The sequence below is a fragment of the Pseudophryne corroboree genome, chromosome 1 (assembly GCF_028390025.1).
Source record: "Pseudophryne corroboree isolate aPseCor3 chromosome 1, aPseCor3.hap2, whole genome shotgun sequence".
NCBI lineage: Eukaryota > Metazoa > Chordata > Amphibia > Anura > Myobatrachidae > Pseudophryne > Pseudophryne corroboree.
Genome location: NC_086444.1, coordinates 162,507,072 through 162,520,209, shown reverse-complemented (window position 1 = coordinate 162,520,209; position 13,138 = coordinate 162,507,072). Strand labels below are relative to the sequence as shown.

The 13,138-nt window shown below is 38.3% G+C and overlaps 1 protein-coding gene across 1 annotated transcript; it reads right to left on the bottom strand.

Moving 5' to 3' along the window:
• Positions 1-342: 342 nt before the first annotated feature.
• Positions 343-1,764, bottom strand: LOC134890320 (paraneoplastic antigen Ma1 homolog). The gene has a single exon (XM_063913449.1). The coding sequence runs from the start codon at positions 1,762-1,764 to the stop codon at positions 343-345; it is 1,422 nt and encodes a 473-aa protein (XP_063769519.1).
• Between the last annotated feature and the right edge of the window lie 11,374 nt (positions 1,765-13,138).

Sequence of the window (13,138 nt, the reverse complement as noted above, 5' to 3'; positions counted from 1 at the left end):
TCTTATCCCCTGGGGACTCTGGGCATACCAGAGCAATGAGAGGTAATGGCTCTGAAACACCCATGAATTCCTCTGGGAACTCTATGTTAACTAGTACATAACCCAAATATGGGTATTTCTGGTCACTTAATCCCCAGATTACCAATCCTTCTAAGGGCTTAATAGGAACATCAGAGAGATAGTGTCTATACCAATGCTCAAATATAATGGATACCTGAGACCCATTGTCTAACAAAACAGGGCAGGGATGTCCATTCAATTTAACAACCACACGCGGAGCAGGTCCTATCATACCGTCAGGGATTGAACTACTCCACTGGGCACTCCCCATTGAATCTACATCTAATTTCTGGGAGACGGCGAGGGGCCCGCCAGCCTCCCACTGTCTTTTCCCTGAATGGAAGCATTATCTAACTGACCATTAGTTCCCACTTCAGAAGTACCCCAGCCTAAGGGACAGTTCACGGCCCTATGCCCTAGCTGTCCACATCGGAAACACCTTCTTGATGTAAAATCTCCACCTCTTCTAAAATGTCCCCTACCGTTATTAATTCCCCTAATAGAATTACGGGAAGCTACATTGGAAGGTGCCATCCTTTGATTTAGAGCCAGAATAAGCTGGTCCATTTTTTTATTTTGTTCCTCTACCAAAGTAAGTAACTTGTCATCCCTTGATCCTTGAGTTTCAGGGGAGGGTACTACTACTTTTATGGCTTTGGCATGGGTTTTTTCCCTATTGGCGATTAAAGCTTCCTCCTGGGTAATCTCCTTAATTAAATCATTAAGGGTGGGGATTCCTAATAATAGAGCGGTACACCGTAAACGCTGAGCCACAGGGTCAGTTGTTAAAGCTCCTCGAATTACTTGTTTCAACCTACTACTATTAACCTCAGCAGGAGATAATCCTCCTTTATCTATAATTTTATGGATTATTTTATCCAATCTATACACATACTGTGACAACTTCTCCCCTGTCTCTTGATAAGTATGGTTGAATCTAGCAACCAAATCACCTACATCTACCAATGTCCCATAGGTGTATTCCAAGGCCTGGAAGTAATCAGCCACAGTGGCCTCAGGATTACTTTTCCTAGTGGCCTGAATGATTCCCATAGCGGGTCCCCGTAAACTTTCTACAATCCTTTGCTTCTTTATATGATCAGGGCAATGCCACTCCTCAGACTGCTGTATAGCTGCCTCCCTCCAGGCCTCATACGGTTCCTCGCCAGTAGGTACAGGAAGCATTCCTGAGAAAATCCTCAATCGCCTATAACTACCCTCATAATGCCATCTTTCTAATTGATGTACTACTTTATCAGCTATAACTTCTAACTGATTCCATAACTTTTCCTCAATACCCTGTGATTGACTACCTTCTCCCACAGCTGCAGAGGGATCTCGTCTAGCCGTAAAAGACATGTCACCCACAATTAATGGTTCAGCAGCTCTTTCACTGCCTTCCTTTTCAGGCCATATAATTTTCCATCTGCGTTCAGGGTTCGATCTCACAGCCACCACCTTAGGTAACAACTCAGACTCTAAGTCTTGACTGGTAGTTATTAATACAGCACACAACTCTCCGTTTTCCCTAAATTGCCTATCAGAAATCTTTGGTTGTTTTATCCCAAAAAGGAATAACATCTCTGTCATAATTGTTCCGTCAGTGATGTCTGTGAGATCCCCACACAATACAAAACTCCTTTCGGGAGTCACTCCCTTCCTTGTGCACCAATCAAATGCTTCACTACTTGTATATTGATTCATTTTGGCTACTGTGCTTCCCTTACTCCTGAGTATCTTGCAAAATGATCTCAGCAGTGCCTCCAAAATGTAACCCCTCCCCTAATACTCTAATTATTGGGCTTCTCACTAAGGGATGATTACTTGGTATTTGTGCCTCCACCCAAGCTGATTATCTAGGCTTGCCTGGGTAAGCCCCACTTTTTCTTTGTGTTCTTTTTATGTACTCTAAATGCAAATTTATCTATATCATAACGGTATATATGTGTACATTCCTCTCAATATAATATTATACCTTGTCTTCTGTTTCCACTTCCAGGGTCTCCAGATGGACTTTCAAAATTCACATTAGCATATGGTAAGTATAAACACATGTATTTATTTATCCCAAAAACAGTGAAAGGGTGAATGTATACATTTATTATAAACCTGGTAAGATAAATTATATACTTTTTTTTATCCCATACAACTATTTCCCTTTCAGGAACCTATACAATTTGTCTGCATGCATACACAAAAATGACCTTAAGGCTAGTATGAGAGTGACCCGGGTACTCCTAAAATAGTAGTGCACTACAATGGCCAATAAAACTCATAAAATGAAGCAGTACTTTATAATAAACATTTAACACCAAGTCCTTAGCAAAATAACATTCTCCTCTCCTTTCTTAGTCGGTGAGTGAAGTGATGATCTCAATGCTGAATGCTACTGTAGCAAATCCTGTTAAATATGTTGCAATATATTGCCAACTATGTTTCTCTTTTGACTATTGGAGAAAGGTGTCTTTTCCTTAGTTGTAACAGACATCAGCTTTCCATTACTATACAAGCAATAAAAGAGGGACTCTAGCTGAATAATTCTATACTGAACTTCTTAGAAATTTTAGAGTTTCATATCCCTGGCTGCTGTGTTCCTTCAACAACTGACTCCTTAGAAATTTTAGAGTTTCATATCCCTGGCTGCTGTGTTCCTTCAACAACAACTGCTGTAGTATTTCCAGTCATTATTGTCCTTTCTGTGTATGCAGCCTGATTAAATGCACTAACACTTTAATTCAGGGGATGCTGCATTAACGCCTCCCTAACTCTCCTCCTCGGACCAGCTGACAGTCCTGTGGGATGACTTCAATAATATATATATATATATATATATATATATATATATATATTACACCTTTAGATTAAAATGCTATAAGTTAATGCTTGAGCCCAAATGCCAGGCTATAATAGTGTTGGTTATTCACTTACTATCCACTGCAATATAGTTTATGTGGATATGGACTTGTGTCCACCTGACATCCCTGTGCTTTTAGTTATAATTGACCAACTGCAGGAGGCTACTTGATTACTTTCCACACCTTTAGCATTAATATATCTCTTTCTTTCTTTTCCCAATGTGTAGTAATGTCATATATTGTTCACTCTGGGCACATTATGCTTATAGTTATCTGTTTAAAATGGTGCTAAGGATGCCTAGCGCTGGTATTCTTGTGCTTAGGTTAGGTGTGCAAAAGGTGTAAGATGATGGGTTTGTTCACTCACGCTTTAGTTGTACTGATGCGGTGCTGAGCGCTCCCCCGACTCCTCCTCCTTTTCTATGACACAGCGTAAGGTGGGCGGAGATCCCCCTCGTCATTACACCGGCACTTCACTTCGCTGTCTTAGCAACCAGAGTGGCTTCTCTGGTCGCTATGGGCCGTCACTCCCTCTAGAGCCAGCCCTCCTCTTCCCTTGTCAGCCTCGGGGATACCGCTACACTTGCCGCCTCCTGGGTCCTGCTGGCGCCTCTGTAGCCAGCCTCAGCACTCCTCCGCTGGGATCAGCGCCGGACCTCTTCCGCTCGTCGGCGCCGGACCTCACGGCTCCCGGATCCGCGGGTGTCCACGGCAGCTCCGGCACAACGGTGAGTACATTAAATAGCACTCACGCTGCCGCCCGTCAGCGCCTCTCCGTCTGCCCTGCACCGGTCACATCACCTGGACTCCGCTGGCAGCTGTGACAATATACAGCTGTCAGCTGCACAGGAGATCCAGGTGTGCACTCTCGCAGGGGGAACCGCAGTCTGCCTAGCGCTGGCGGGGAGCTTTATTTATACTCCTCTAAGCTACGGCTCATGCCCCCCTTCTTCCCGCCTAAGCCTCGAGCTATACCCCCCGGTCAGTGGCGCTGTAGTGCTCGTGGGGCGCTCGTGGCATTCTAGAGCTTTCTGTCAGAGCTGTTAGTGCCTGACAGAATGATCACCGACCACAATTATTGAATCCACATAGCCTCTCCCTCTCTGTCTCTTTTGTGCTACGTTACCACAGGCTGAAATGTCAAACACATGCACCCATACACATAAACTATACATATAATTTAATAAATAAAGTACAGATATTTATCCCATCCAAATCCATCTATATACATATATATATATATATATCTGTCAATAAAACATATAGAGGGGGCGCTCCATAGTGCGTAAACTTTTTTTATTTTAAAATCAAACAAGCACATAGGTAATTGTAACAAATGTAACTGTTACATTCGTACCAGAAGGCAACCTGTGTGGGCTGGTTACCACATGATTCCACAAATAATCACCAGGCAGTACTGGAACCGGGGTCAGACCAAATCGCGCTGGAATCCTCCACCCGCCGGCGGCAGTTTCCCTGAGACTCTCGGGCAGGATTACACACGTCCGCGACTCCTCGATCAGTCAGCTGCAGGGATTGTCAGTGCGTCAACAGACTCCGCCTTAACGCGTTTCGTCATCGACTTCGTCAGAAGGCTGGAGTCTGTGACGCTAGGATCAGTATTTAACAATCCTCAACAAATTAGCATCAATCATTAAATAAATACACCTGTACGGCTGTTTGAAAGTTAAAAACCTTAAAGTGCTATGACATATATAAATACATATATATCAACATTAAAACTAGTTAAAATTAACCCTTAAAATATACAGAGAATTAAAAAATGTGTTTTTCAAATACAAGTACTATTGTGCAAAAATCGTAAACCACAAATAGCCATACAGTTTACAAACTCATTAGTAAAAAATACATTAATAAAAAATGCATATATGTACACACCTTTTAACACACAAAACAGAGAACATTACTCATAATAGTCACGGTCACGATTTTAGCATACATAGTTTTTACGAGAAATACTTTAGACAGAGAACAAACCATCATCAGATAAAAAATATAAATAAATATATAATTAAAGTTATCAAACCCAAAGGATTTGGTAACATAATTAGATCATACTGGTACAAGTTATACTAATACAATTATACTGGTGAAATCTAGGGTACAAGTCCTAACATCATCATTTCAGAAAAGGTGTAACTTCAAACCCTTCATTTAAACCCTCTGGTTTTAAAGTCTTAAGGGTCAGTATCCAGAAGGTTTCCCTTCTTTCCAATTCACTGTCCCTATCACCACCTCTCTTATTCTGGGCCACATGTTCTATGCCTTTGAATCTTAGCTTGGTAGGATCACTATCATGGTATTCCTTGAAATGACGTGGAATACTGTGATTTAAGAATTTGATTTTTAATATTTCTTGTATGTTCTAATATGCGGATCTTCAGCATTCTTTTGGTTTTCCCTATGTACCTGTATCCACAGGGACATAGGAGCATGTAAACTACATGAGTAGAATTACAATTAATGAAGCTGTTGATCTTATATTTCCTCGTGTCATTTTTTCCCCCAAAATCAGTTTTCTCCTTATCTATTAGTTTACATATCTTACAGCTTCCACAAGCATAGCAACCTTTAATATCATCCAAAAAATGCTTGTCTTTTTTCTCTCTGATTGGTTCCAACCTACTACGTGAAACCAATGATTTGATATTCCTTGCTTTTCTATAGAATACATCAGGCTGTTTCGGAAGATGTTCTCCAAGCACTGGATCTAGTTGTAATATGTGCCAATTCTTTTTTAGTATTGCCTTAATAGCTCCAGCCTCGTTATTATAATCCGTGACAAGTGGGCATATTCCCTTCTTCTTATCAAATTGAACAATATTCTTATCTTTATAAACCAATAAATCATTTCTTTCCCTTACCCTCGCTCGCATTTTCGACTGTTCAATGAGACCAACAGGGTAGCCTCGTTCCAGAAACCTATCAGTGTATGTAGTTGCTTGTTTATCAAATGTATCCAAACTGGCACAGTTGCGCCTAAGCCTTGTAAACTGTGAAAAAGGAATATTCCTTTTCCAACTAGGTAAATGACAACTGGAAAAATCAAGGTAACTGTTACAGTCAACCTTCTTAAAGAAAGTATACGTATTGATTTTGCCTGTTTCTCCAGATTCTGAACTATCAAGGACAAGATCCAAGTATTCTATTCTCTGTTTGTCAGTGTTGTGCGTGAACTTTAAATTGTATTCATTGATGTTGATAGCCTTAATAAACATCTCCAGTTGTTCTGCATCTCCACTCCATATTATCAGGATATCATCGATGAATCTTTTAAACAGAACAATGTGTTCAGTATATTGTGCCAGGGCAGTGCTTTCCCATTCACCCATATAAATATTTGCTAGGCTAGGTGCGCAAATCGTGCCCATCGCCGTCCCGCATGACTGGATAAACCAATCATCAAGAAAGGTGAAATAATTCCTCACCAGCACAAAGTATAAACACTGACAGATGAAATCAATTAACGGAATATTTAATTCAGGATCATTTAAAAGGACTTTCCGTATTGCTTCAATTCCTTTTATATGTGGAATAGCCGTATATAAAGACTGTACGTCTATAGTACACCACATATAATGACTTTCCCATTTTACATTCTCCAGAACTTGCAAAACATGAGTGGAATCACGTAGATGGGATGGAAGATTTAGTACATATTTCTTAATATAAACTTCAACAAATTCTGACACATGCGCAGTTAAGGATCCTATACCCGCTATGATGGGGCGCCCTGGAGGTCTGATAGAATTTTTATGCAGTTTTGGTATATGATAAAAGGTGGCAATTTTTGGATGTTTATTTAAAAGATAATTATATTCCTCCTGTGATATACATTTATTCTTAATCCCGTTATCTAAAATGGATTGTAATTCACTCACAAATTCTGTGGTGGGGTCTCCACTAAGTTTACAATATGAGACCGTATCACTCAGGAGGTTATATGCCTCTTCAATATAATAAGATCTATCCAATATAACTATACCGCCCCCCTTGTCTGCGCTCTTAATCACTATTTCTGGATTATTGGCGAGACTTTTTAATGCAGCATATTCAGATTTTTTTAAATTGGGGGGTGTCGGATTTGTACTTCTATTAAGTTTTTCAATGTCTTTCCTCACTGTTTGGGCAAACATTTCTATATGTGGACCCTTAGATTCTATGGGAAAATATGTGGATTTAGGCTTAAGTCCTGATGTTAATCTTGTAGTTTCATTGCTCCAGTTTTTTAAAGGGGCATCCTCTTTACGTAGATAATGCCTTTTAAGTGTTAGATTTCTAACATATAGGCTAAGATCTATGTAAAGATTGGTTTTATTCACATGACAGGTCGGGGCAAAGGACAGTCCCTTTTTTAACACATTTTTTTCCTCTTTGTTCAGCTCTACTTTAGATAGATTGAATACACCTACGTCCTGACTGGTTATTGCATACTGCGTTTCTTGGATTCCCTTGCTACTCCGTCCTGCTCCTCTCCTTCCTCTAGTTGTCTTTTTTGACCTGGACGAGTAGGTGTCCCTGCATAGTGATATCTCTCTACCCTGTTTTTTAACCTTGGTGGTCTCTGATCCTCCTGAAAATCCAAGCGCTCATTCGTCATGGCATCCCTATTTGATGCCAGACGTTCATATCTATTCCTATGGATAAACCCATTGGATTGGAAGCTATCTTTCTGGTTCCTTTGATAGTCATGCTGGGGATTATATGCATGGTTCCGTTGTCTAGGCCGAACCTGCTGCCAGTCTCTATTTTTATTCTTATTCTGTGACCAATCTCTATTTTTATTCTGAGAGGGACGTCTATTCGGTCTTGTTTTCCGATATTCCTGGAACACTGGCTCAGATGGTTGGTATACCACCGGTTTATTCCAATTGGATTTATTGCGGGTCTGATTTCTTTCTATACCTCTATTAATATGCCAGTTACTAACCTGATTTTTTTGGTAATCATCTTTATCCCGAATAAATTTGTTACTTTTAGTCTCAATGATTTTTTCTTCTATTTTATTTATCTTTTGATCTATCTCAGTCTTAATTGTCTTATATTTAGCCATCAACTGAGTATCAGCTTCTAGTGAGGTAAGTTCTTTTTCTGTCTCTTCCAAGATTTTCTTTTTCTCAAAAACCAATAATTTAATAAGCTCAAATGAACATTGATCAAGTATTCTAAACCACTCTTTTATAAATTTATCATTATCATAACCTACAGTGGGATTTTTCATTAAACGTAAACCACGTGGGACTCGTTCACACTTAAGATAGTTTTCCAAACTATTAATGTCCCACCAGGTTTTGGTTTCCCTAATGAGTAATTTCTCTAATGATGGTATTTTATCCTCAACCTCATTCATGAATACTTCTCCCTCTTTGGTGGATGTATTTCCTGATTCTATATCATTAAAAATTCTAGCACACTCAAATGACCTTTTGGTCTTGAATTCATTAGTTCTAAACATAATAATAATCAATTTAAAAACAATTAATATGATACTAAGATGAACAATGCAATTTGTAAATAATCAGCATATAAATTCCAAACAACCGCAGCTGTGTATCTCTCGGAAGTTGTCACAAATACACAAGAAAAAGGCAATAGATACAGCGCTGGTTATTTAAATGGAATACAGTATTATTATATATACAATTATATACAAGTGGAACCACAAAGTCACTCTATGAGTGCTCAAAGCACTAGATCCTCCTTCGATAATTTAGGATCGCTGCTCCCCTTAGTCAGTCCGAACTCCCACGAAGATAAATATCTGTCAATAAAACATATAGAGGGGGCGCTCCATAGTGCGTAAACTTTTTTTATTTTAAAATCAAACAAACACATAGGTAATTGTAACAAATGTAACTGTTACATTCGTACCAGAAGGCAACCTGTGTGGGCTGGTTACCACATGATTCCACAAATAATCACCAGGCAGTACTGGAACCGGGGTCAGACCAAATCGCGCTGGAATCCTCCACCCGCCGGCGGCAGTTTCCCTGAGACTCTCGGGCAGGATTACACACGTCCGCGACTCCTCGATCAGTCAGCTGCAGGGATTGTTAGTGCGTCAACAGACTCCGCCTTAACACGTTTCGTCATCGACTTCGTCAGAAGGCTGGAGTCTGTGACGCTAGGATCAGTATTTAACAATCCTCAACAAATTAGCATCAATCATTAAATAAATACACCTGTACGGCTGTTTGAAAGTTAAAAACCTTAAAGTGCTATGACATATATAAATACATATATATCAACATTAAAACTAGTTAAAATTAACCCTTAAAATATACAGAGAATTAAAAAATTTGTTTTTCAAATACAAGTACTATTGTGCAAAAATCGTAAACCACAAATAGCCATACAGTTTACAAACTCATTAGTAAAAAATACATTAATAAAAAATGCATATATGTACACACCTTTTAACACACAAAACAGAGAACATTACTCATAATAGTCACGGTCACGATTTTAGCATACATAGTTTTTACGAGAAATACTTTAGACAGAGAACAAACCATCATCAGATAAAAAATATAAATAAATATATAATTAAAGTTATCAAACCCAAAGGATTTGGTAACATAATTAGATCATACTGGTACAAGTTATACTAATACAATTATACTGGTGAAATCTAGGGTACAAGTCCTAACATCATCATTTCAGAAAAGGTGTAACTTCAAACCCTTCATTTAAACCCTCTGGTTTTAAAGTCTTAAGGGTCAGTATCCAGAAGGTTTCCCTTCTTTCCAATTCACTGTCCCTATCACCACCTCTCTTATTCTGGGCCACATGTTCTATGCCTTTGAATCTTAGCTTGGTAGGATCACTATCATGGTATTCCTTGAAATGACGTGGAATACTGTGATTAAGAATTTGATTTTTAATATTTCTTGTATGTTCTAATATGCGGATCTTCAGCATTCTTTTGGTTTTCCCTATGTACCTGTATCCACAGGGACATAGGAGCATGTAAACTACATGAGTAGAATTACAATTAATGAAGCTGTTGATCTTATATTTCCTCGTGTCATTTTTTCCCCCAAAATCAGTTTTCTCCTTATCTATTAGTTTACATATCTTACAGCTTCCACAAGCATAGCAACCTTTAATATCATCCAAAAAATGCTTGTCTTTTTTCTCTCTGATTGGTTCCAACCTACTACGTGAAACCAATGATTTGATATTCCTTGCTTTTCTATAGAATACATCAGGCTGTTTCGGAAGATGTTCTCCAAGCACTGGATCTAGTTGTAATATGTGCCAATTCTTTTTTAGTATTGCCTTAATAGCTCCAGCCTCGTTATTATAATCCGTGACAAGTGGGCATATTCCCTTCTTCTTATCAAATTGAACAATATTCTTATCTTTATAAACCAATAAATCATTTCTTTCCCTTACCCTCGCTCGCATTTTCGACTGTTCAATGAGACCAACAGGGTAGCCTCGTTCCAGAAACCTATCAGTGTATGTAGTTGCTTGTTTATCAAATGTATCCAAACTGGCACAGTTGCGCCTAAGCCTTGTAAACTGTGAAAAAGGAATATTCCTTTTCCAACTAGGTAAATGACAACTGGAAAAATCAAGGTAACTGTTACAGTCAACCTTCTTAAAGAAAGTATACGTATTGATTTTGCCTGTTTCTCCAGATTCTGAACTATCAAGGACAAGATCCAAGTATTCTATTCTCTGTTTGTCAGTGTTGTGCGTGAACTTTAAATTGTATTCATTGATGTTGATAGCCTTAATAAACATCTCCAGTTGTTCTGCATCTCCACTCCATATTATCAGGATATCATCGATGAATCTTTTAAACAGAACAATGTGTTCAGTATATTGTGCCAGGGCAGTGCTTTCCCATTCACCCATATAAATATTTGCTAGGCTAGGTGCGCAAATCGTGCCCATCGCCGTCCCGCATGACTGGATAAACCAATCATCAAGAAAGGTGAAATAATTCCTCACCAGCACAAAGTATAAACACTGACAGATGAAATCAATTAACGGAATATTTAATTCAGGATCATTTAAAAGGACTTTCCGTATTGCTTCAATTCCTTTTATATGTGGAATAGCCGTATATAAAGACTGTACGTCTATAGTACACCACATATAATGACTTTCCCATTTTACATTCTCCAGAACTTGCAAAACATGAGTGGAATCACGTAGATGGGATGGAAGATTTAGTACATATTTCTTAATATAAACTTCAACAAATTCTGACACATGCGCAGTTAAGGATCCTATACCCGCTATGATGGGGCGCCCTGGAGGTCTGATAGAATTTTTATGCAGTTTTGGTATATGATAAAAGGTGGCAATTTTTGGATGTTTATTTAAAAGATAATTATATTCCTCCTGTGATATACATTTATTCTTAATCCCGTTATCTAAAATGGATTGTAATTCACTCACAAATTCTGTGGTGGGGTCTCCACTAAGTTTACAATATGAGACCGTATCACTCAGGAGGTTATATGCCTCTTCAATATAATAAGATCTATCCAATATAACTATACCGCCCCCCTTGTCTGCGCTCTTAATCACTATTTCTGGATTATTGGCGAGACTTTTTAATGCAGCATATTCAGATTTTTTTAAATTGGGGGGTGTCGGATTTGTACTTCTATTAAGTTTTTCAATGTCTTTCCTCACTGTTTGGGCAAACATTTCTATATGTGGACCCTTAGATTCTATGGGAAAATATGTGGATTTAGGCTTAAGTCCTGATGTTAATCTTGTAGTTTCATTGCTCCAGTTTTTTAAAGGGGCATCCTCTTTACGTAGATAATGCCTTTTAAGTGTTAGATTTCTAACATATAGGCTAAGATCTATGTAAAGATTGGTTTTATTCACATGACAGGTCGGGGCAAAGGACAGTCCCTTTTTTAACACATTTTTTTCCTCTTTGTTCAGCTCTACTTTAGATAGATTGAATACACCTACGTCCTGACTGGTTATTGCATACTGCGTTTCTTGGATTCCCTTGCTACTCCGTCCTGCTCCTCTCCTTCCTCTAGTTGTCTTTTTTGACCTGGACGAGTAGGTGTCCCTGCATAGTGATATCTCTCTACCCTGTTTTTTAACCTTGGTGGTCTCTGATCCTCCTGAAAATCCAAGCGCTCATTCGTCATGGCATCCCTATTTGATGCCAGACGTTCATATCTATTCCTATGGATAAACCCATTGGATTGGAAGCTATCTTTCTGGTTCCTTTGATAGTCATGCTGGGGATTATATGCATGGTTCCGTTGTCTAGGCCGAACCTGCTGCCAGTCTCTATTTTTATTCTTATTCTGTGACCAATCTCTATTTTTATTCTGAGAGGGACGTCTATTCGGTCTTGTTTTCCGATATTCCTGGAACACTGGCTCAGATGGTTGGTATACCACCGGTTTATTCCAATTGGATTTATTGCGGGTCTGATTTCTTTCTATACCTCTATTAATATGCCAGTTACTAACCTGATTTTTTTGGTAATCATCTTTATCCCGAATAAATTTGTTACTTTTAGTCTCAATGATTTTTTCTTCTATTTTATTTATCTTTTGATCTATCTCAGTCTTAATTGTCTTATATTTAGCCATCAACTGAGTATCAGCTTCTAGTGAGGTAAGTTCTTTTTCTGTCTCTTCCAAGATTTTCTTTTTCTCAAAAACCAATAATTTAATAAGCTCAAATGAACATTGATCAAGTATTCTAAACCACTCTTTTATAAATTTATCATTATCATAACCTACAGTGGGATTTTTCATTAAACGTAAACCACGTGGGACTCGTTCACACTTAAGATAGTTTTCCAAACTATTAATGTCCCACCAGGTTTTGGTTTCCCTAATGAGTAATTTCTCTAATGATGGTATTTTATCCTCAACCTCATTCATGAATACTTCTCCCTCTTTGGTGGATGTATTTCCTGATTCTATATCATTAAAAATTCTAGCACACTCAAATGACCTTTTGGTCTTGAATTCATTAGTTCTAAACATAATAATAATCAATTTAAAAACAATTAATATGATACTAAGATGAACAATGCAATTTGTAAATAATCAGCATATAAATTCCAAACAACCGCAGCTGTGTATCTCTCGGAAGTTGTCACAAATACACAAGAAAAAGGCAATAGATACAGCGCTGGTTATTTAAATGGAATACAGTATTATTATATATACAATTATATACAAGTGGAACCACAAAGT

What these genes read in the sequence shown, in the direction of transcription:
- LOC134890320 (XM_063913449.1), bottom strand. Translation starts at nt 1,764, where the DNA reads ATGAATCAATATACAAGTAGTGAAGCATTTGATTGGTGCACAAGGAAG.